This window comes from Xyrauchen texanus, chromosome 50, assembly GCF_025860055.1.
Source record: "Xyrauchen texanus isolate HMW12.3.18 chromosome 50, RBS_HiC_50CHRs, whole genome shotgun sequence".
NCBI lineage: Eukaryota > Metazoa > Chordata > Actinopteri > Cypriniformes > Catostomidae > Xyrauchen > Xyrauchen texanus.
The window spans coordinates 5590334-5617092 of NC_068325.1; the positions used below are offsets into that span (position 1 = coordinate 5590334).

Here is a 26759-nt window from a genome sequence, read left to right on the forward strand (position 1 = left end):
CATCTTGTCCTGACATGCTTTTCTTAAACAAACAAAAATATGCACATAGGTTCATGCATAGGAGTTCATCTAAATGTAAAGCTCTCTGCATACATCCGCTTGCAGTCCTCTAAGAGCTAAGTCCCATCATGGATGCAGACCACGTGTTTGCAAGTGGTATTGCGTTATTAAAGGGACTACCATATTTTATGGTCCATCAGTCATAAGGAAAGCATAGAATAAGATTTGAGCAGTGCTTGGGGCAAAGTCATGTCGTCTTGAACCGACTGAGTAAACTGGCTGAGAATTGTTGATGTGATGCTATCTGATACAGCAGGGACAATCCGCTGAGTAACAAAGGACAATTCGTTTGAATAGATTTTCAACACATTTTGGAGGTAGCAAGGATGTCTTTAATACCTGGAGAAAGTGATCAGTTAACATTCCTATTCATTTCAAAAGGCAGCCGGTCCCACCTGAAAATACGCAAACTCAAATACCCCATCTTACTTATGGGCGTTTAGATGTGCAGTCATGTTTTTTGAGTCAATGAACAGTGATGTAAATGCCATGTGACCAACTACTCTGGAGCTGCTGGGAAATTATGTCACAACGTCCATTTCATGCCACTAAGAGACCCTAAAAGTAATGTTTTGAATGGCTGTCAAAGGAGAAAAATACTTTTTGTAGCCAGAAGGTGTAGTTATCAATGAGCAGGAGCTAACTGGGCCATACTAACCAGCCAAACCTTGACCCCTTAGGAGGAAGCCAAGTGCTTTGAAGGAAGAGCCTCTCACCTTTACTATGTTCTTGAAGTCCTTGGCTTTGATATTCAACCTCATTTGGAACACCCTGCCCACCACTGCAGAGGAGTCTGGCAGGCCGCTGGGCTGCGACATGGCCACAACTGCTGCTTCCGCCTCGCGGAGATCTGACAGCACCGCCGACTGCATAGACGCCTCAAGTTGCCGTACTTCCCCAAGAACTTCTATTGGGTTCTGGTCCCAGGATGCCAGCATTTCCGGTACCAACAGCCCCATCATTACCAGCAGCACCACAAGAGTCCTGTGCCCCAGCATGGGGCGTCCCACATCCCGGAACTCTCTTAGTTTATTGCGCATGCCTGCTTTTATTTTTCTCACTCACACAAAAGAGGATGTCCAGTTGAGGGGGCAGCATGCACCCCGCCGAGTCAGAAAGAACTGATCCTCTTTTGAAAAGCTCAATCCTTTCCTTTTGTTCACAATGCCGGCCCCTCTTCCCTCCTTTTGTGAAAGTGCCCTCAGTAGATCTGAAATCCCATAGTTAAGGGGCTGCCTCTAAAACCTGTGGTGAAAAAAAGAGAGATAGGAATTCATTAGCAGGCATTTCAATAGCAAAGAGATACTGACATGTCTGACTGAGGCATCGAAAAAGTGACGTATCGTGGCGTTGCCCCAAATCACTTTAGGTTAAAGGGATAGTTCACCCTGGAATGAATACTGTCACCTTCATGTTTTACAACACTGTACTCTGTCATTTTCTACAAGGATCACAAACTTTTTTCAATAAATGACCAGTCACCAGGGACTGCCAAGCTCCAAAAAGACTAGGAACTAGAAACAAAGCACCATAAAGAGAAGTCCATACAATTTTACAGTTCATCAGACATAGGGCATAATGATTTCTAAAATATGTGAATGAAAAAGCTATTATATGACTTCCAAAAGTTTAAAATATAGAAAATGAGTCACATGGACCACTTTTATGGTGCTTTTGCATCTCTTTTGGAGGCTTCAACGGTCTAGTCCCAATTCAATGCAACTGTATGAAAAAAGTAACCAGGACATACTTCACATTGCCCCTTTTGTGTTCCAAGGAAATAAGAAAGTCACATGGGTTTGGAACGGTTTTATTCTTTGGTCTCTGCTAGCATCAATGTTTCGCATTGCTTGTATACACACGCACATACAAACACACAGACACATACAGGTGGATCAAGACTAATCTGATTACCATTCACAGCTCTCTCGCTCTCTTTTCTGCCTTCACACTGTGCCTTTCATTTCTCAGTGCCTCATTCGTCACCGAACACATCCAAACAGCACCCTGCACTGGAAGACTAACTGGCTCCATGAATGTTGAAAGAAATGGGCTGAGACAGGGGGTCAGTCCACAGTGACCGACCGGTTTAAACACTTCAGAGGAATGCATGCCCTCTAAATTGTCTCATTGTGGGGGCGGGGGGTTGGGGTACACTCTAGGGGGCTTGTTATTCATGCATGTCTTTCATTCAGGGAGGAAGACCAGGAAGACGAAAAAGCCTGCAGTGAAAAGAGGGATGAGTTTAGTGCAGGGTGGGCTGCAGATTTTATGCATTTGAAGAGGGAGCAGCTCCATACAACACAGCCAAATTCCCCCGAGAACAGCTCTTGAGCTCTAGTGTCCAACCTATGAACGAGGGCAGTGGATGCGAGAGTGGGTGGGGTCAAAGAGGAGTAGTCTCTCACGCTCTTTGTCTCTGGTGGGGGTTTGAGAGGAGCTTCTTCAGAAGACTAAGAAACAACAACACAGTTGGACCAACTCGCTCAGCTTCCTTCTGCATTCCATTTAAAAACAAATTATATAACGATAACCAAATAATCAAATGTTCATTTTCAAAGTCAGGTTTGTTTTGTGTTCTCAACTGGACACCAGTTATGCACCGTTTTTGACTGTTGAAAAAAGATACCAAAAGGAAATAAAAGACACATGGTTGATGGAAAAACAGGATTACTACAGGGAGCAATAACATGGTGAGGCTAAAAAAGAACACAAGGTGTGTTTGTGGGTTACGGACCCTATTGAGATGAGAACCATTCTAAATTCAAAACATGCAGTTCAACAAGATACACATTTTAAGACACTAGACCAAATCAGATTTGAGATTTTAAGACTGACTCCAAACGGTTCATGTTTTTAAGTTTAGAGGCAAAGAACTCAATTGGAAGGATTCAAATGACGTGTGCGATCTTACGTAAATTGTAACAGATCTGGTGCATTTTAGGCATGTATTAGGCCTAAAGTTAAATTTTTTAAAAAGAATAATAATTACCCCATTTACTTCCCAAATCCTTTGTCTTCATAATATTTCATCAAAAGAATAACTTGCTCCACCCCATAAAAAAAGGTTTCTTTTCATATTACATCCCCAATGGTCTATTGGACCCCTCCCCTCCAACTACCTGTCATACGGAAACAATTTTACACAATCCATTCAAATTATGAAAAATAAAATTCTAGTACCACCCAGCATTTTGTCTTGTTAAATGAGTAAAATGTGTTGTATTTTATGTTCAAGAACTGCTTATGAACATACTATAGCCTACACATTGAGACACCTGCCCATGACTTCCTCCAGAGTGGCTTGATGATAGAAACATTTGATCTTTAAACATTCCACACCTCAGACAACAGATAATTGCATTGGTTTCTAATATTGCCAAACATGTGCTCTAAACACTGCCAATCCTTCTTGTTTTAAACTTAAGTCAATCTGATTTATCACGAGCGGTTTACTAAAGATGACATCTTCACCTCCAGCAGCAAACCCCAATCACCTTTTGACAAGGTTTTTAAAGGCTTGGACTGGAAGCCTGCAGAATGCCTGAAGTCTTATCGCACATCATTGAAGTTGACAGGTATGGCTTGAAGTACAGTCAGTGGCATGACCCTCTTCAGCGTTCTGTGCTTTTATACTACTGGCCCACTGTTGAGCGTTCACAAAGACCTTGATGAAATTGTCAGGTACATGAAAGAACTTAAACCTCATCTCAGGTTAGAGAGAAAAGACACCCTTTCTGCTCTCAGGATTGGCGGGCAACTTATAAAAAGTGAAAAAAGGGGTCTAACACAGCATTCCTCCCTTGATTAGCTGGGTACAGGAGCCTCAATTTGTTTCAGGAAACCTGCTGCCTGGCTCACTGGTGGTACACTTGGACCTTTCAGCAGTCAAACGTGACCTAAAAAGTCTTTGAAATTAGAGATGCATCGATCCGATACTCTGGATCGGTATCGGCGCCGATCCAAGCTTTTTGAATGGATCGGATATCGGTGATGCAAGACCGATCCAAATTCGATACCGTGTTACCAGTGATTGATGAATGAATGCCAATAAACGATGGCCTACTGTATAATAATTCTTATAAGAACTAAATTATTTATTTTTAAACATTGCCTTAAATTAAATACATTTAAAATACGTTGTGCTGCTTAGCGCAATCACACGTGAGTGTGACAGGCAAGTTGAGGCGAACCTTTTACATTCAAAGTACCTCAGCGCGTTAAACATGTCCCTGATTTGGAATTATTTTACCCTTGATACATCAACGAGTAGCGCTGCAAATTGTAATATTTGCAAAGCCAACGTTTCAAGAGGTGGAAGTAGTGTTTCGAATTACAATACGACAAATTTAATCAAGCATCTTCAGAAGCATCACGCAAAAGAACACGAGGAGTTCGCGCAAATCAAACGGAAAAAGAATGAGTCAAAGCAGCTGACCTTGACAGATGCGTTTCAGAGGCAAGAAAAACTTCCACATCAGAATCGTAAAGCTGTAAAAATAACAGAAAAGGTACTTGAATTCATTGTTCTAGATGATCAGCCCCTCTCTGTTGTCGAAAACACGGGTTTCCGTCGCCTCATGGAACATCTGGAACCACGATATAGTTTGCCATCTAGAACATACATTTCTGAGACCGCTTTGCCTGAGCTGTATTCCAGAGTTTCCTCGCACTTTGCAGACCAATTAAAAGATGTGCAGGCCTTCAGCTTCACTACAGATATTTGGAGCTCCGACGTGTGCCCCATGTCCCTTCTTAGTTTAACGGCACATTGGTTGAATGATAGTTATGATTTGCAGAGCGCTGTGCTACACGTAAAGGAAATGAGAGGGTCACACACCAGCAGGGTGATTTCAGATTCAATCAAAGAAATGCTTGATGGGTGGAAAATCCCTATATCCAAAGTGCATGTGATTTTGAGGGACAATGCCAGCAATATGAAGAAAGCGATGGATGATTTGGGAGTCCCTAGTTTGGGCTGTGTCGCGCACTCATTACAGCTTGCTGTTAACGAGGGACTTTTGTCCCAACGAAGCTTGTTTGACGCAATTGCAAGTGCCAGAAAAATTGTGGGGCACTTCAAACATTCCCCATTAGCATACTCGCGATTGGGGGACATTCAGCGTGAATTTCAAATGCCCCTGAAACGTCTTCAGCAAGACGTTAAAACTAGATGGAACAGTACATATTATATGATTCAGAGCATCCTTGAACAGAAGCGAACCTTATGCGCCTTTGCTGCCGACCACGAGCTGCCTGCAGTGCTGACTGTAAACCACTGGGCATTACTGGAAAAAACAATGATCGTACTGTCACCATTTGAAGAACTGACGCGAACCATAAGCTCATCCAGTTCAACCACAGCGGATGTCATTCCAACAATTTCAGTTCTGAAACGTTTGCTGTCTCAGGAGAGAGACACAGACACAGGGATTAAAACAATGAAAAGTACACTACTACAAGCAGTCAACACACGATTTGGTAACATCGAGAATGAACGACTTTACTCCGTTGCCACTTTACTTGACCCACGGTACAAAGACAGGTAAGCTAAAAGTCTATGCACACACATAAAATGTCACTTGCACGATAAAATATATTTTCCATTATACAGTTTTGACGATGACAACGTTCTTCATTTATTGTAAATAAGATTCATATTATTAGGCTATTATAACTATTATTAAAAAACATTTTCACGTTTCTATCAGTTTCGTTTAATTAATTAAAAGTTTTAGTCATTAACTCTGTCATTAAACTTTTATGCTAAAATAACGGCTAGGAATGCTTTCCATATTCTGCAGATTTACGTTCGTTTTAATGTGAAGCCGTCCGAAGCATTATGCATTAATCACATTATATATAATTTGTTTTTTCATCCTGAAGATTTCTTTTTTTTTAAGTCATTGGATGACAGATAATCGACCACTTATAATTGTATTATATATGATCAAATTTGGCCTTTATATAAAATTATTTATTTTAGTTGCATCATGTTTGTAATTTAAATTTGTTATGTCTGACCAATATATGAAAATTGTCTGTGGTTTTGAGACATCAAATAAGGCTTTATTTATTCAGAAAAAAAGAAGTAATTATTTTGTAAGTAACTTTTCAGCAACCAATAAAAAGTAATTACACTGCAGCTTGGAATTTTATCAGAATACATCTGTAAATAATTTCACTGACAGTTGCACTTTCATCGCAAAACAAAATAAATTCATTTTTAATTAGTTTAAGAAACAATTCCAAAAATTTAAAAATAAATAAATAAAAAAGGATAAAGATAAATGACAACTTTTATATAGCTGTATAATGACCATGTAACGTTTGTATAAAAATAGACTATTTATTCTGCATGTTTTGTCTCAGATGCTTTTCAAATGCAGACGCTGCCAGGCATGCAAAAAATGCCCTGATACAAGAGGTCGAGAAGATGGAAGATGCACTGAAGGGGAGGACAACTACTGCCTTAGCTGCTGCAGCAGATCCAGCAGAGAAGGTTTCTCATGCAGAAGCAAGCGGGTCAAGCAGACACACAAGCAAGAGCACCTTCATGATGATGTTTGATGAAGTTCTCAAGAAGCAAGAAGAACCTGGAGGAATAATTACCACGAGTGCTCTTCTTCAAATACAAACGTATATGACAGAGCAAATTATCCCTCGGTCTGAAAACCCATTCCATTACTGGGCAGTGAACAAGCTTCGTTTCCCTGCCCTTGCTGCTACTGCATCAGCCTTTCTTTCTGCCCCCTGTACCAGTGTTGAGAGTGAAAGACTGTTTAGCACTGCCTCCAACATTCTAGACGAAAGAAGGAACCGACTAAAAGCAGAGAGAGCAGAAATGCTAATATTCCTAAAAAAAAACCTGCCAATGATGATCAAGTGAATCCTGAAGCAGGTTTATGTTACTGGTGAAGTCTATACTTGTCTTGGTTGTTATATTAGTGTTTGTTTTCTAGGTGTAAGGTATACTTTATAATAAGCACTGTGTTGCAGCTTGCTACCGTTCAGATTTAAGATTCACTAGATTTAGAATATTACTTTTTGGATTTTATTCAGAAAATAATTTTATTTGATAATTGCAGTAAATATTGTTAAGTTTGTTTGTGATACAACTAGTAAGTGTTGAAATTACTGTTAATTTTGCTACTGCATCATTCAGTTTTCTTAATAAAATTTTCAGCCATACATTTTGTCCCCTTTTTCATCAAGTAATGTGCAGTCAGATTTGGTATACATTTCTTTACCTAATATAAATAAATCTTAATGACCAAGTGAATTGTATACATTCTTTAGTTTTGAAGGTAAAAAAAACACCACTGATATCGGATTGGTATCGGCCGATACTCAGAATTTTGGTATCGGATCGGTTTTGAAAAAACGGTATCGTTGCATCCCTATTTGAAATGGACCTTTCTGATTCCACAGCTCTAAAGACCAAACTAAAAATTATTTCAACAGCGAGAAAAAAAAAAAATATACCACCAAAGGCCGGTCTTTTAAGCCAGCACAACTACAGAGGACCATTGTGTATGAGCCCTGAAACAGTCCACTGGACTCTCTGGGAGATTAGGATTTGACAGGGATGTATGTGGGTTGGGTAAGAGGGCATGCAGTAATAGGTTTGCAGAGAACAGAGGAGTTGGCAGAGGGGGAGAGTGCCCTTTGCCCTGGTACCATGGTGACAGCCCTTGTCCATCAACCTCCAGGGGCCCATACTATTGGACAGGATTATAAAAGGCACTGAGTCACGCATTCCAGTAAGAGTAGTCACCATTGTTTACTCACAGCCTTCATCTCTGAAAAATGAGCCAAGGTGCCTCGCTAGAAAAGGTTTCCAACTGGTTTTGACTAAATGAAAGGCCCTACCAAGGGAGTACCCACTATGATATATAAAAACGTTATAATGTAATATTTTCAAACTGCAGTGATGAGAATTAGGGGGTAAGTTGTGTGTAAGTAATGTATGTAAAATATCTTAATGGCTCCAAATACAGGGGCTCCCCCGCTGCAAAAACAAAATTCTCTTGGAAACGCTGCCGATGCCATAAAACACACTTACCATACACAAACCTCACTCCTCTGTCTCTCAAGTCGAATATAAATGCACTAACAACTCCCCTCCGCAAAAGAGATCTGAAGAATCTGATATAAATAAACATCACAGACTAAAAAAATCCCAGTAACCTAATGTACGCAAGGTGATTTCAGTTTTATTTTTTAGCACTCTGAAATTCGGCAGAGCTTGGCAAAATACAAAATTCAGGAGAATTCTACAATTAAAAACTTCAAGCAGAGAACTGAGAATATGACCACAGGCAAGGCGATCTCAAAGAAGAATTTATTAAAGTTAAACAAAACTAGTTTTTCTTTTTTTAAAACAAGCACAAACGCTGAAGGAAAAGTTGTATTTGAAAAAGTCTTGTATATGCAAAGGAAAAGGCAAACATAAATGGTTTTCCAAACTGTAGCAAGGGACTGAGAAGAAATGAAGGTGTGCCCCAGATCCACTCAAGTTCTTTTCATTGAAGCAATATATTTCTGATTTGAGAAGAAAGTATTCATGAAAATATTAAACAGAAAGAGATACCAAATTGCATTAGGAACTTTCGGCAAAGGTTCACTTCAGTCAATTTACTTTTTTTTTTTTTTGTGGTAAGACATCAATGACATGACTAAATAAAAAAATATCTTTAAAATACCAAAAGTGCAGGCAAAACAGCAAACTATTCATTCTATTACACTTTTAGTGTCATAAATATAGCTTAACAAGATCCCTAAGCTGTACCCTTCCCTTTATAGTGTGGTATGCACCCTCAGCAGGGTCAGAGGTTACAACCACAGTCCTCATTTGGCGAGTGAGTAACGGAGAGCAGGCCTCTCTCTGAAGAGAATGACTGCGGTGATTAATGACTCCGATTCAGTGCCATCAATAGCACACTGTACGCGTGAGCAGTCAGCCTGGATGTCCGCAGCTCCTGGAACACCTCCAGGAGCCAATCAGACTCCTCGGCTTTACCTAAGCCCCGGTCAGCTCAAAGCTGACCTCCGCTTTGCAATGTACTCCTCCCCACCCCGCTCTGACATAGCTGAGCCTTCTATTAATGGCAACTGCAGGGTATGAGGCAAAGAAGATAGAGGCTGGCTAAAGAAGTCATATTCATGACTGGAAAACCAAGCCGGCCCTGGCAACAGGATAAAAGTCTCTGATGCAGTGCAGACTCTGGGCAGGATAGTACATGAGCAAGGTCAGTGAATAATGTAAAAGGCAAGAATTCAACCAATCATTTGAAATCATTAATGAAATTGTCACGTTTTTCTGTCTTTGCTGTGAAATATCCAAAGACCAAACTCTTGTCAAATTACATGCGCAGACAATGAACGAGATAAATGGCAAAAATTCAACCCCTCATTTGAAAGAATCAATGAGCAAGATCTTACACCAATGATGCTTAATAAACAACGCCGTGAACGACTTACCATTATTGGGGTAAGGTCATAAATGGATAAATCTATAAAAATAATAATTTAAAAAAAACTCAGCACATACACTTTTGTCCATTACCCCAATTTTGTGTTGCACATAAACCCCATGAAGCTCCGTTCACACTGCCAGCGACACGCAGCGACAAAACAACCTCATCTCGTACATTTTCATTGAGAGCTGGCGACTTCCAGCAACACAAGCATGGCAACCGGATGTGGGCGTGTCCAGCGATGCAACAAAGTTAATAAATGTTTAACTTTATGCAAATGAAGAGCAACTTTCGGGAACTACAGCCAATGCAAGAGAAGATGGTAGAGCTCACGTGATCCTAATATTTTAATAATAATATTAATTGTAAAGAAACAGTGCTGTTTAGACTCTTCATACACACCACTAGCGACCTAACCACCAGCCAGCGACACAGTAGCTGGCAGTGTGAACGCAGCTTTACTGCCGTTCTTACCGGCTTATTCAATGTGTGCTATATTGTGCACATGCCTGTTAACGTTGTGTCAAAAGCAGACAATAATCCCACTGATTTCAAATAAACTATATGTGAATGCAGTTTTCTTTTGTTGGACAACTGCACATCTACATAAGCAACTTAGAGCCCATTAAAAGGTAGGCTATACCTTTTCTTTAATCAGTTTGACATGTGCGTTTCCTGGAAAAAGATGACCTTGGCCTTGTTAGCACCATACTTTATCACTTGAACTACAGGAACACTGGTACATGCTCTCTGGTCAACAGATGCCAACATCAGTTTGCGTTGCAACTGCAGAACAAAAAAAAAACGTCTGGTTGCAATACAGCTCATTTCGTTTTCTCTCAACATAGTTGTTGAAATCAATTTGCTAAAAGATTTGCAGCATTAACTGATGCAGTGTCAACTCTAGTGGTTAGACACCCCAAAAACATAAAGCAAGGCTAAACATAAAGCAAGTGTTTGCGCTTAAGCAGCCATGTTATGTCCCAGAGATTTTCAGTTAAACGGGATGCATGTCTGGGTGAGTCTTTGTGTTACACAACAGGAAAGAACTGTATGGGGTAAATCAATCTTAAAACAACAGTGAAATAAAACATTAAAAGCGATCAGCGGGCCCACTGTAGCTAGGGGTGGAACATCACACCCAGGATACATGTTTAAGGAAAGTGGCCTTGCAAACACACGGGTCCACACATGCCTCTGATGAACAATGAACCGGATGACCCAACAGCATCTTGATATTTGAGAAAGTGGTGTGGAAGATATATACACACCCTAACTGCATACCAACAACAATGGGAGTCTTAAGTGCCTCTGGCTTATTACGGAGACACCATCTCAAGTTTCAAAGCCCACCTGTTGGCCATTGCAAAATATGTTTTTAAAAACCAGGCATATAAATGGATTATGATCCAATTATGTCCACCCACGCTTCCCCTCATCACGTTAATAAACAAAGAACATGTTAGAATCAGCAAAAACTAAGCTATCGGATAAATGCTGCATGCAGGGTTTACTGCGGATATCTGCATGGGAAGCGTGTTTGATGCCTTTGTGCTTGAAGATATGAAAACAGGCCTGGATAGCAGTGCTTTACACCTCTCTAATGCATTTTTAATTTGATGAAGAGCTAAAATGAATTGTGAGAAACAATTTAGGGAATTGCGTTGCTTTCCCAAACGAGAAGGAATGCATGTTCTCTTTGATTACAACTTGGTAAAGTTAGTCATCAGCTATTTCTCACTGATGACAGTACAGCTTTTGAAAAGTGACTGTTCTCCTCTTTAGAGCTTCTTCAGGTGCCTGTACTTGTGATAGTAACAAAACAACTACAAATTAAGAAAAGAAGTTCATAATCATTAAATCCCAATCATTTAAATAATAGTTCCGAAACCTAGTCAGCTGCCTCAAGATGTAGCATTTTATCATAGTGTTTAAAGGCCAAAATAGGCTGATAACTACAAAATTAATATTTTTTCAAAAAACAAGAAAACTATTTTAACATGAAACTTGAAATTGTCAGTGTATTCTCTTCTTTTGACAAAAATATAAGTCATGTGCATAAAACTTGCGCACATTGGATAAACTGGTAAGGATGCAAGTAAAGGTGTTTACATGCAGAGCAAAATCGGGGTAATGGGCAAAAAGTTATGGGAATCAATCGGTTTATGCTTAATCCATTTATGACCTTACCCCGATAAAGGAAAACGGTGTAAGGTGCTTACATGACTAAACACGCTGTTGGCTTAAGCATAATTGGTGTAAGATCATGCATATAAAAAACACACTGATTGTTTCAGAGACCGAAACATCTTGCCCAGTTTAGGACACTAGAAATTATAGAAAAAAAAACAGCAAGCCATGCAGCAACAGCCTACATCCAAACTACAGACTGCACTCCAAGAGGTTTAAAGGCTAGTCATACAATTTCTCCTTCAATTAACAAGACGATTGTCCTCGGGGGAATTGCTGAGATCCAGATGGTCATTTCGAAACAGAACTACAAACACAAGCCTTAAATTTTTTCAGTAAATTGTGGTTAAGACCCTCAATGTGGCTAGTACAAAAAACAGCTTGTAGCATTTCAATTTGCTAAGTAAACGACACTACTTTAAACGGCAATCATGTAGGGCAAGAGGGGCCTCAATTGGAACACAATGACCTTTGCAATTATGTCTCAAAAGCTTTACTCAAAAAATTATCTAAACTGCTCCCATGGAGAGAATTAACAATCATTAAACCAAGGAGCAGCCTTTGAATGTAAACTGGCTGCTGCCTAGGAAGGTGCTTTATATAGGTGGATCAGATTCCTGGTAAAGACCACCAGCAAAATCCCCTCTTGGAGCAGACAGACAATTGGAGACAATTGGTGGAGGACATCAGTGACAGCTGGGAATCCCCAGGATCTTAACATGCCCAGGGACACCATCCTGACCCAAAAACAACCAATATACACCCTAACTGCAAGAAGGTTGGTTACCCATCCCCTTTCCAAGGTTCACACTAGGGATGGGCATTCATCAATAATTTGCTATTCGAATATTTAAGCTCATAAAAAACAAATATTTGAATATTCTTTTATTTAAATAAAAGGTAATTAATGAGAAAGAGACGTTGTAAAATAAATTTTATAGTCATAAAGTTTGCGTCACCATAAACAAAAAAAAAAACAAGCTTCTAACTAGATCCAAAACAAGCTTTGTATTAATGTCCCGTGTTTTTTTTTTATATTTAAACAAGCAATGCGTGAAAACAAAAAGTACAGAATGAAAGCATTTAAGTTCACGCAAAGCAAAGAAAAAAAAACTGCTATTGAAGTAGACTGACGCAGTTAACGTACAGGACGTATATAACACTTGACATAATAGTTATGTTTATTTTGTATCTCGTGGTTTTGTTGAGAAAAACAAGCATAGCCACGTGCTCAGTAAACTATACTCATTTATATACACACCAGTTTAAATGATGGATTGTCCCTTACCTCAGCAAGCAAAGTTTTTCTCAGGTGTAATGTTTGTTGTTTACAGAAGCGTCACGGTGATTACACTGCAATCGGGACGCTGCTTTCTGACAAGCTCCACATATATGGGAGTAAAGAATACACCGCTTATCCAGTACATTTAAACAGGAACCCAGCTTTCTCGCAGTAAGCCACATTCTCACAATAATCCGCTTTTTTGGTATCCATCTAAGCGTACTGACAGAACAGTTTGCTCATCAAATGTGATTAACTTGTGTCCACACTCAACAGCGCCACCCAGTGCATTCCATTACAACTGCCAGTTTTAGTTTGTGCGTTCAGGATTTAACATGCATCTCACTGTACATATGGCTAGCAAAGCCTTTTTACTTTTCGAATAATTATTGCAGAACAAATACTACTCGTGCACATCCCTAGTTCAAACATGACAAACATCCTTGTTTTCATGGGACCCTGATGAAACTATACAATCTCTGGCAAACATTTAAAGTCAACATAAAACATTTTCTGCAACAACGTTTACCTCCATAATGTGACTCATCTCCGTGAAACAGGGTAGCCATTTTTCAATGATAAAAAGGCAGGACATGATTTGATCCATCAGAATTGATTGGCTCATGAAAAAAATGGGTGTTCCATGCCCATGTTTGCATTCAGTTGTGGAGGACTCAAACTTAAAACCGCTTCTCAAATAACTTTCCTTTTTGTCTGATGTCCCGAATCCCACCCCTCCAACTACCTGGATCCATTCTGGTATGTACTGCCCACTATTCCCCAAACAGAGTTTCCGAAATAAAAAAATATAAACAGAATTGTAAAATTTTCATTACTTTTGTACCGTTAAAGGTTTAAGGTCAGAACAGCATATAACAATACTGAATATATAGCGCAAAACACAGCGTGACCTGTGTATACTGAGAATTGCATTTCTTCTTTCCAAATCATTCTTTAAGCACAAAAAACACACATACAGAAATAGTTTCAGCAAGGTAAAAACAAGAGCACCAGACACCAGAGAAACCTTATCAATAAGACATTAAATAGATAAAACTGCTTTGTGAATTATGAACTAGCCAAAAAGCTAGGGGAGCCAAATCACCACCCAAATGAATCAGAAATGGCACCATGCTGAAATGACCTCAAACAAGCAAAAGATTAAATGACAAACAGCGATAAAACCTTGTAGAAGGACAAAAGAAACCGAATGACTACAGCTCTTATTTCCGCCAGAAGCGCACCCAAACCACACACAATGATCTCTCAGCATTAAAAATCTTATTCAAGTTTCAGAATGTCATAGTTGAAACCGTACGATGGCCAGATGGCCTTTTTCACACACACCAGACTTAATGGTGCTTAGCAGTAAAGGGAGGGATTGAATCTGCAAGATCTGTGAATGGAGCTGCAAGGTCTCTAGGTGCGGAGGTGAAGCAGTACAACGCTGTCACATTCAGCACACCGATCTTGACATCCGGGGAGGGTGGAAAGGGTGGCAGAAATGAGGAAGAGTGGAGGACTGTTAGGACAAGGGATAGAGAGCAGCTCCCGAGTGGAAGTCAATGGCAATCAGATACAACAACCAGCATTTCTGTTCAGTTCTGTTAAGAATGAGACTATTAAACAGTTGTTTTCAAGAGGTTTTGCTTCAGAACCCAGATTTTACAATGGACATCGAGTGGTGACCCACCATGTCAGACAGAATGCCAAACCGATGTTTAAATGAAGTCTGGGTCATATTTTTCGGTTTCGTAGTTCATGAAGAGTAATTTTGTTCATGGTTTGAGGATGTCATGCGAACGGTCCATGTTGGAATCTGCCTTATTTTGGCTAGCTTCTACCAAGTCGCTATAAAATCTGCAATGTGAAACATGCAGCATTACCCATGTAGTACAATTCCCATATGAATTAATTTTATCAGCCGGTTCTTTAAATCAAATACTGAATCAAAAACGTATTAAACAGCAACTAATTTTATTATGTTAGACTTCATTTCGACATATCCGAACGAATAAACCGGTCCTTTGGAATTTACATTGCGACCCGCGTAGACCAATTCGCCAACTAATGACCATTAAGAGTCTTTACTTTAAAATCTACTCCGCAAAACATTCAGCACCACCTCCTAAACAATATCAGCAGAATCTTTGTATGGAATTAAAACAATTTCTGAACCACAAGTAATTTATTTCATCATGTCCGTCTTTAAATTGAAGTAATTCTTCTGTTAAAAATGTTGTATTATTTGAGCTGTAAAGTTGTTTAAATTATATAGTCATTTTAGGGTTTATTGACATTACATCGTCATGGTACATAGTTGTAAAATTGGCAATAACTTTACACATAAAAGGTTTATAAGTAATTTCATCACACTAAAATCATGTTTACATGTATCCTTTATCTTGTGGTTATACTTTTGAAAAAGTGAGTATATTAACATAAAATTGGCCCCCATTCACTTCTATTGTAAGTACCTCACTGGAACCTTGATTTCTTTTATTTTATTTTTTTTAAGAAAATGAGGAACACGTCAAAATTTTATTTTGGTAATCAGCATTTTCACAAAGGCTTTTGATTGAATTCAACTTTCCTTTAAGTAGAAACACATAAGTTTTGTTGTCAAAGTGGTAATTTTAATAAAACATTTATAAATAATAGTGCTGGGAAAAAACAAATTGTGTTACAAATCACAATTCTTGAGACAAACAATTTTAAAATGCTGTTACTGATGAAAAGAATAAATTACACATTTGGCTTAGGGATGGGCAATTGTACTCAAGTACTCGAACGTGACAGCGACGATCGATCATAAAAACAATGATCGTGAGTTTAAAAAAGACAGATTTTTTCAATGTTTCTGATTGTTTATAGCAGAATTTTGGGCGGCACCTTGAGCTCTGATTGGTTAGCGTTGCCAGAGCGTGCGGTCCAAAGTCCAGACCAAAGAACAGAGAGAAACAGTATTTGTACATAAAATGTCTTGCGATACCAGCGAGGCAACTCAGACGAGCATCGCATCTTTTACCGTCAGACAGAAATGCAACGTAGCCAGATCCACAAATAACAACAGCAGAAAGAACCTGAACACAAACTTATCCAGTACTGTCGCAACATTGGATCCAACACACAAATATCTGAAGTTTCTTGAGACAGAGCTTCGAGAGAGAGAGTAAAGGAGCATCTGAAACAGCTTTACAACGCTGTTACAAATTCTGTCACACCCATACAAAGTGACTCTCTGCCTGATCGAGCAGCAATTACGGCGCTCGACACACTTTTTGGTGAGGATTACGGCGCGAGTAATTTTTGTTCGCGTGAAAACGAAATCTAAAGTTACTTCAGTGAGCCATGAATCCAGGATCATTTTCTGTGGTGGAAGGTAAATGAGAATCGGTTTACAAGATAAGCATTGTACTTCGCTGTTCCTGCGACATCTGTTCCAGCGGAGCACGTTTTTTCCACCGCCGGGCTAATTGTGAATAGACCCCGCACACGCCTCTCACCTGTGCAGGTAGACCGACTCCTCTTTTTGAACAAAAATATGTAGGATGTAGCCTATGTTTAAGTTTCATCAGTCGTTGTAAATATACAGGATGTCTTTTTTCTGTAGCTTTGAAAATAAAAACTAAGCCGTTCGTTTTTGTTGTTGTTTCAAAAGCACTGTTGAAATAAGCTGCTAAAGTAATATTGAAGACAACGTTTAATTAAAAAATTACAGTTGAATAAAGTAGCCTAAAAGCAATCACGATGAAAATCAACACCCTTTTGTCACAGTTTTTATCTTGTGTTGAAAATATTCTTTAAATTATATTCATAATTCATCAATAATCATCGTGTTGTTCAATAATTTAAGTCAGTTTTACTCTGACTAAAATGTCATAATTTTAGCCAATATATAGGCGATGTCAGCAATCACTTGATAAAGTAGATGAAAATACTGTAATCAGAAATATACATAACATTATGAGAACACTATAGAATGTTGTGAATAATTTTTGCTTGCCCGTGTTTCAGCGCACTGTTAGAAGCGCATCCACAACAGGAGTTACACTCTCTGACTAAAGCACGTAACTGCATTTGCATCCTTTTGTGCAGATACAAGTTGTAATGTTACGTTATGTTGTGTATCTAGGATATCTGATTAATCTCATAGGATGCGTCATGTGTTAATTTATTCTTCAGCTTCACCTAATGCAGCTATTCTATTTCAGATGTTTGTTTTTCGATAACATTGATGCAGCATAAGCAGTGTTATTTTTTATAGTTCATGTTTTCATAGACATGTTTTCATGTTATTTTATTTAACATTTTCATAACAATCTTATAATATTTTCATTATCTCCATGACGGACGCGCCCCGCCCCCCGCTCACGCCCCGCCCCTCGAGTACTCGTTTTTGAGACCTATCAACGATCGAAATAAGAAATCACTGCTGTTAGTAATGTTCTTGTTATTATGGAGAATCCACAGGTTCATTTGTGAGGTGGTGTCCAGAGTATTTTTCAGGAGTCGTTCTGCACATTCTATCTGACACAACCTTAATAGTTTAGTCAAGTAAATTTTTCTTACCCCATTTGTAGATTTTAAGCATAGTTCAAATAATTTAATTTTAATTTTAGAGTAGGCCTAAATATATTTTTATATTCTTTAATGAAAAGACAAAAATAACATAAGAAAATGATTTATTTGCAGTGTTGGGTTTCATTCCTAGTCGACTTAGGGTTCCACCGATGCCAATACAGATGCCGATACAGTACCAGCCCTGGTAACTCGGTATCGATACTAACTCAGTTTGTTTTGGCAAATGCACAGAAAATTATTGACAAAAAGTCTTACACATAAAAAGAAATTATGCCTTTTCTGTTTAAATGATTTCTTGATTCCATGTTAAATGTTTTAATTAAATGTTATGATCAAATTGTGTTTAATCAAATATATACTGAACAGCTTTGATCAAATAAAAATACAATAATTTATAAATACTTTTGTGGTAAAAATCAATAAATAAATGCACATCAGAAATGTACAGTATTAATGAAAACAATCTGATTACCTGAGGCTGACATGGCTGAATCACAACATGCTGATATTCAGTACTGGATTTGGTTTTGTGATATTGCTTACAGATAATAAAACGAATAATATAACCATTTAATATTATATTATTGTTACTATGAGTATTACTACTCTATTTATACAGTGGGACTATTTTTCTGTCGTAATGTCTTCAATTTCACGCATCCAGTTAAATAAAGCTCTCATTTCAGGAGGACTTTTATTTTGAAAGACCTTAGAAGTTCTTCCTGTTTCTGAAAGGTTTGTTATATATTTATAACTAAATGTTGTAATATCGAATAGGGAGATCTGTAGCAGGAATCAAAATTGTAACATTTCTTATGATTCCCATCCCTATTAGATGTAGAGCCTTTGATGTCAACAACTAAATATATGGGAGATGTTTTCCCATTTCAAAAGTTGATGAGCCCTTTTTTTTCTCGGAATAATGCACGATTGTATACAACATAGTTAGTCGGCAACCCTATCAGAACAGACCTGCAACCAATTTGTGGGTAAACACCCACCAGTTGAGAAGCAATACTACTGTATAAAGCTCCCTGTACAAATGTCTGCTTAACCACACTACTGATGTGTGCATGGGTTTTTCGCACGTATAGGAAAAAGATGTAACCGAAGAAGAGCTCTTCAAAGAAGATGAGTGTTTGTTCTGAACAAACGACAGCACTGTGTGACATGCTAGAAACCCATTTTCACCTGCTGCATCTTTGATGGCAAGAAGTAATCAAAGCCAGGCCACTGTCTTCCCAAACAGTACATGGACTCAATGTGCTGAGAATGGTAAGCAGTTATCCTTAACAAAAACTACTTTAAGGGGCAACAGATGGTCTCCGAGGCACAACCACTGAATGTGAGCAAACTTGTTTAACAGAAACACATCTGTTGAGTCTCTTGGCTCAACAACCTGTGTCAATAAACAGCTCAGAGAAGACATCAACAGCCTATTAGTCTATTAAACGTAGATGCTGAGATACATGTGGGCTTGAGCTAGACAATAACACAACCTCTCAAGGAAAACTTCTGTTTGTTATGAAGCCAGGAAGACTACGTACTCTGCAGACACAGACACAAAACAGGGCAAATCGCTGATAACACAGTCTAGAGACACCTTATATCTGTGAAACTTGATAAGACTCAACTGAAAAATCAGTCCTTTCTTGTGGAAAACATTTCCTGCAATATAAGCCACATAAATCAAATGCGCAGAGATATTACAGAAACGCAGAAAAGCCAAATATAAGAAAACTTTCAAAATAATTAGGTTGAGAGACTCTTTTTGGATGACGACCCCAGGTGATCCTACACTATATGTAATATGCTAAAAGACTTCACTTCAACCCAAAGGGGCTATAAAATGTGCAGTCTGCAATGCAGAAAATAACAAACGGATTTAACATGGATTTGCTGAAGTAAGTTGATGGCAGGTGATACCTAACCACAACCAAAAATGCTCAGTCTAGAGAGCATTTTATTTAACAATGTTTTTTTATATAAAGAAAAACTGAAAGCTACATTTCAAATGTGTATCAGATAAAAATTTAGTTTGTCAAACTTTAGGAGTACACTTGCATAACCAAAAATGAATGGGCATGAAAAAAAACATGGCATTAAACTTCCATTTCTATTGAGGTCCTTAAAATATCCCATTGACAAATGTAAATTATGCTTCTGCTTTTATGCAGTTTGCCAAGAACTTGAACACTATTCTTCTGCATCCTTGCAAGCACTGCTTCCTTTATGATATGCAAACCTAGTTTTGTATTATTTGTTCTTGATAACTAAAAAGGTAAATCCAAATAAAAAATAATAATTACAGAATAATTGATGCATCTTATTAATAATGATTTGTGAAGAGAAGTTGGCTCTAAACATGGTCCATTGGTAAATATTCAACAACTGATGTTTGCAACATTTTAAAACCTTGAACTAGATCCTTGACAAAATCCTTGACTAAAAAATGAAAATAAATGAATGCAGTGTATGAGATCAACTTTTCAACTTTGGTATCTAGGGCTACATAACATGTCAAGACAGATTCTCCATCCTTCCTTTCTAGCTCTTTCCCTTGCCAACATTTCTTTTCGGTTCATCCGTGCCACCCACTTTCTGCATTTCATTCATAAACCAGATAATACCCTTAATGCAATGCTGTCTTTCTTACTTGCCGACATGCATTCCTGAAGCGGTCTTGTCTTGCCAAGGTGACTATCTTCTAGGTGACAACCAATGTTTTTTTTTCCGGGGCCTATACGATAACGAATATTAGTAATCAAGGAGACTGATATTTGGGGTCAATATACATTTGCAGTAAAATTTTAAAATCAACAGTCAAAAAGTCTCTTAAGAAATGGGCAAGAATGAGGACATTGTGGCCCAAAGACAATCAAAGTAGTGGACTATGGGGGATCTACTATGTTTATATGCATAGGAAAGATAATCTCTGAAAGAAAATGTATGTAAAAGTCTTTTTTAAAGTCTAATTGATCCTTTCCTTAAAATGCAAATCTACCAAAAACAAATTACATAGTGCTGTTTAAAAATACTGTTATAGTTACAGCAATAGTGAATTATAAATGTGCGGACTCAAATAATGGAAATATTTTTCATCATGAGCAGAGAACTCCTAATTTCAAAAGTTTTGGTTGTCTTTCTTGCCATCCATGTCAGATGTTATTTCTGATTAATTTTCTCAATTTAAACAAAAATCTCTGTTATCGATTATCAATAAGCTCGAAACATTTTGATTAATAAAGCTAATTTAAAAAAAAACAAAAATGTATTCTATTCTAAGGGCTCTCTGGACCCAAATATTTTGTCCAATCACAAACCATCAGAATCATATCTGACACATGAAGATTGTTTTTGCTTAATGTTTGTCTTCTGCAGTGTAGTTTAGTGAAAGGTAACGGTATTCATCTATATTGCGGCTCACTGTACTTCTATCGGGAAGACAAGCAGGCTTGAGTGAAGTTTAAGATGCCATTTATGTGTTAAATGTAAAACAAAGTAATGTCTTTCTCTTTGGCGTAGGCCCTGTCTGGCGGTCCGAGGGAGTTGTGCCCGGAACCGTCATGTCCTGCCGGAGATAGGAGGGAGGGGCGAGGAGCCTACCCCCGTGTGGGACAGGGCTCAACTGGTGGTGGTGGGGCAGCAATATGATAGATTGTGAGCAGACTTATAAAGCAATGGCTTACATGCGATTGGCTAGGAATTACCCAGCTAATGATGTGATGTACAGCTGCAAGTCTTCCCGCTAGAACTACGTTGCACTTCAATTTCTCTGCTATGGTCTGTCGTTAAAATTACTGCATCTACGCCACTCTGTTGTTTTGTCACGCTACTAACCTAAAGTGTAGAAATGGTGAGATGAGGCAGCCGTTGTCATGATGTCTCGTGGCCCGGATGGTTTGCTAATCGGTGACCACTGGCATAGTGTATTCTGCATTCTTACGTTTGAAAACAGCTCGTCCTCACAATTATGCATCTTTCTCTAGCAGCTTTCCATTTCTCATCTCTCCCCCACAAATACAGAGTATATTGTTAATTGGCTATTTAATCGTGACTTATAACAAATCCGATAATACTGTGGTTCATCTATTGATTCAGAATACAAGCAGTAAGAGAGGCGGTGGGATCAGAGTCAACAGAGTGCACTTTTTGAAAAAATTATTCAGATAATTAGAAATTACAAAAATCAGATCCAATTATCAGCCAGGCCAATAATCGGTTGACGAGTACTACCATTCTGCTTTGCATTTTGCCTTGTGGTACATCTGAACAATGTGAATACAACCTCGCCAATGGCAAGCTCTCTGCATAGTGTAAAATATTCTTAAAATAACAATTAAAATAATCAGATGTTCCCAGAACTCCCTGCCTGAGCCATCACAATTGATCATATTTTATTGTAATAAGTTTTATATAGAATAAACTTAAGTATTGATTAAAAGAAAAAATATATAATTTTAAGTAAAAGTAACAAGTGCATGCTTTGTATGATTAAAACACTCAAACCATGTTAAAACATTCATTCTTGTATCCCTTTTAATAGCAATGTTATTCCTTCTATAGTCATGTTAGAGCATTTATACATTGAGTTTGAAATGCACTTTATGTTGATGCATGTAGCATAATAGTGCAGGTATTAAGTTAAAATGTTGATTTACTATTTTTTGAGGACCCTAACAAAAATTAAGCATGACTTCAATATAGTAATATTATAGTAACCATAACTGTATGACCCATGGTTAATTTTTTACTGAAATGTACCAAAACTGTGACCCTACAACCGTGATACAAACCAAACCATACAAAACGTTGCACCCCTAGAAAACATGTAGTGGAGTTGACTTGTGAGAAATAGCACACATGCAATCTTCAGGTTCCCTGGTACCACAGTGGTTCTGTTGTATTTACTAGGTCAGCGTTCTGTTGCATTTACTAGGTCAGCACTCAGAGTTAAGAAATAGCTAGAAGGTAATTCTGTTTGTCAGCATCAAACACATCTGGTCTGCCAACTTTCCCCCACATCTTTCTTTCTCTGTAGAGCAGATGTTGTCAGAGGCCAAAATCTCGACACCAAAGGTGGTGTGAAAAGCACGCTCTAGCCGGAGTGATGTTTGTTGTCCAATTAGTTTAATGATTTAGGGTTTGTTCACACCTGGCAGGTTTGGTTAGATTAAAACGAACTCTGGTGTGAATGCTCTGTTAGTGCGGTTCATTTGAACAAGTGTGAATGCTGCTATCCGAACCATGGTGTGCACCAAACAAGCGGATGGAGACCACCTGAATTGTTGGTCTCGGTCAACTTCCAAACGAACTCTAGCATGGTTCGATTGATATATGAACACAACATGGACCAAAGACGTCTAAACGGACAAAAAACGAAGTAATTTGCCTAATGCTGACCTCAAGCATACCTGGTTCTTCTCATCATAAGAGCTATGTTGCCCATTACAGTTCGGTACAGACATTGGAACCTCCATCAGCTTTCCTTGCAGCATAGTTTTGTTTGTGTGTACAACAGAGGAATTCCTGGCGCTGTTTTGACTCCTTTACACATTTTATTAGCTCTTCGTTTGTTCTCAGCTGGTAAAAATACCACCATATATATATAAATATAACGAGCACATTTCATCCAGCAGCCAGCATTGTTTTGGAATATCGGCAAGTTCCGTAAAAAAATATATGTCAGAAAAGCGGTTAAATCAGGTTGTGACTTTTTCCTGATGCCTTTGAATCGTTAGGTTCGGTGTTAAAAATGCCCGTGGGAATGCTAAACGAACCAGAACTAAATCTATAATTTTCTTTTTTGGTCCGGACCAAGAGAACCGAACTACAAGTGTGAACACACCCTTAAAGTGGGTTAGATGAGGCCTAACTAATGATCAGCTCCAACAAATATCACTTCACAGACTTGAAATAGGAAGATGGCTGCAATCAACATAGAAACAGCACTAATTAGTCAGACAAAAGGGAGAATCAATCATTTATTCATAGTGTATTTTTCACTATGGCTTGATATAGTAGGCTACATGGTGATTCTTTCACAAGAGCAGATTGTGACGAGGAGGAGGGTGTGGCCAGGCCGTGATGACGCACCCCTGGTGCTGAGTTGTCTAATCAGCAGGAGAGAGATAAGGAGGGACCAGGACGCCAGTTCGAGAGAGAGACACATGCACGTGTTGTGTGTGTGTGCACGCGTCTTTGTTTTGCTTGCTGCAAAGCACTTATGTTAAATTATGTTCTGTCATTAAAGTTTACGTTGCTGTTCAGCCGGTTCCCACCTCCTCCTTGCCCATGCTGTGAAACTCAGATGAATTTGGTTCCAGACTTTTTAGGAGGGTGGCTTGACTGTAAAGTCCACTATAGGCACTCAGTATAATTCCTTCAAGAAAGATTCCACAAATTGACAAGTTGTGCAGCATGAGAACACCCCCTCCTCCAAACCAGTACCATTCAAGGAAAATTCAATTGACGGATTTAAGATGCACAAGAAGTGGAGGGAACGCGGCCAGGCACATGCCCTGAATTTTGAATTCTAATCAGACCCCCTACTCAGTGCCCACGCTGATTTCAATTGGCAATATAAATTGTAAAGCCGAAGACAGAGGCTCGTTAAAGATTCTTTAGAAATATCCATTTTACAGTGCTGCATAAAAAGTAGATATTTACATTCAAGTATTTATAAAGCTCTTTAGAGTAAATGTGAGGAGAAAATGGAAGTAACCTAAATGAGGAATAACAAATTCAGAATATATGGACATCAAATGAATAATTTCATCCAAAAATGAAAACTATTGTCATCATTTACCTATGATGACATTCCAAATTTGTATGACTTCCTTTCTTCTGTGGAAAAGAAAAAGGTATCCTGGTTGCTCTTCTCCATATTATAAAAGTGAAAGGGGACTGGCACTATAAAAAAAAAAAAAAACATTTCCATACCAGCAGTAGTCGTTACGATAACTTTGTGTGAGGAACCAACCGAAATATCAGTCATTCATCACTGAATCTTCCTCTTTCGCTCTAGCTCTCAAAATATGGTGCCACTGACGTCACTTAGTGAATTTTCAAGCACGTTTTTACTTTTTCACAGATTATGCTTTATAAGCGTGAAGCTCATGTAAAACCCTAAGTGGCTATCCTTTATCGGGGTAATGTCCTAAGCAAATTTAAGCAAAAACAACAACACACAAACAAAAAGGTAGATTTCCGGATCTTACCCCAATATTGTGTTGCATGAAAACACTTTTACCCAGTCCTTATTCACTTTTATAATATGGAAAAGAGTTACCTGTTACAGACAGATCATGTTTCACGCTGTCAATGCAGTGGTCTGCGTTGCGCTGATCTTATCCACACTATCGAGTGTAGGTGCAGCATTCTAACATTTTGAGTCATAATGAGCTGTTTGTGAAGAAATTATCCGCTTCCAAATAATGTCATTTTAATCACGCAATTGAAACATTAAAAACCATTTTGCTTTTTATGGTGTGCGAGTGATAGAGCGCGGCAGCAACGAACCAACTGATCAGCTTACAGCGTAACATTGAATTCTCGGCCGAACAGCTGATCATGATAGCTGTACAGGGCGCCTTATTATTCATCTCCATAAATATATCTAGTAGTAAAGCAAGGGCTAGAAATCAATTAATCTTTTGCTGATACTTCCTTGTCATCATGGAGAGCGCAGTTCACGGTTGCATAGCAACGACAGATGCCATGGGAGAGCACGCGCTTGTGGAAAGGAGACAGCGCCGCGCCCGCGCTTTCCACTTTTGTTGTTGTTGTTGTTGTTGTTATTAACTGTTTTGAGAAATGGAAATGCACAATTCATGCATACAAATCTGTATATATTAATAAATGAAGATGATGAAATTAGCAATGCATCAAAAGTTACCCCCCCCCATAATCTTTAGATCCCCCCCATGTGACCCATGTAAGGGGGGAATTCCCCCCCAATTTCAAAAACGAAATTCAGGCCCTGATATTTATTTATTTCCACACAATAGGACAATAAATTGGCCTACATATCATTCAACAAATCCTACAACTTGGGGCAAGCAGAAGCACCAAATACCGGCTAATCTTGTGCCTTGGTATAAATGGGAACTGCTAAAACGAAGACATAGATTTATCTTCAACCTAAATTAGCATTCAAATGCATTAAGTAACCAAGGATGAAAAAAAAAACATCTAGGTCAAAGTCATAAAAGGTTAATATGTCATCATTTAAACACAGTGAATTGTAAATCACTGACATTTTCAAGAGACCTCAAAGCCTTTAGGCATTCATGTGACAGCCTCTTTTGTGAATGTGCAGGTGGCGTGGGTACAACTCCCATTCGTGTTCACGGCCAAACTAGCTCTTTACGGTTTATCAAGCTAATCTGTTAAGCAACGATGGCCGATTTCTCCATCTCTGTGTAGTTGTGGAGGTAGTGGTGGCTCTGAGCTCAGTCAAGACAACTCCACAATTACCTTCTGAGGTATTCTTGCATAGATCACAACAGGCACAGTCGCACTTCGTTAAACACCAGGAAATTTGTGTGGGAGTCAAAGAGCAACTCAAAGCAGTGTCACAGTAGGGGTAAACAGAGTGCCTCCCTTCATCCAAAAGGCTGCTGGACACAAACTGGTGCTTGTAAACATTAAACGGGCACAAGTTTTCATTTTTCCCCTCATATCCGAGGGCGCAACAACCCCCAACTGTTATTGATCAACCAGACACTACATCAAGCATGATAATATGTAAACAACCTTAATCTTTAAAATCCAATATTATTGCACTTTTAAGGGAATGGTTCACCCAAAACAGAAAATGATATGATCATTTACTTATACAGATGGTAGTCCAAACCCAATTTGACTTTCTTCAGTTGAGCCCAAAAGGTGAGCTTTTGAAATATATCCTATGCATTCTTTTCCATTTAATGAAAGAAAAATAGTCACATTTTTGTTCCACAGATGAAAGTACTACTGGTTTGGAATGACCAAATTTGGGTAAACTATCCCTTTAAGCAGGTTATTTAAGTGTGTCTGTGTGAGGTAGGTTTTATCTGCTCAGGTTCTCCCATCCAGAGCCGACAACATGTCTTAGTCTCCAGGCCATCGCACTAACATCCTATGCTACATTAAACTCGCGTTCTACAGCGTGCTGAGCAAGT

At 38.6% G+C, this 26759-nt stretch overlaps 1 protein-coding gene across 2 annotated transcripts in view; it reads right to left on the reverse strand.

The window, feature by feature from the left end:
• dag1 (dystroglycan 1) overlaps positions 1-26759 on the reverse strand; it is a 54083-nt gene that overhangs the window by 18249 nt on the left and 9075 nt on the right. For both annotated transcript variants that reach the window (XM_052124360.1, XM_052124361.1), the window contains exon 2: positions 777-1305. In XM_052124360.1, coding sequence (XP_051980320.1) covers positions 777-1100 — 324 coding nt within the window. In that variant the 5' untranslated portion in view covers positions 1101-1305. The remainder of the gene's footprint in view (positions 1-776; positions 1306-26759) is intronic.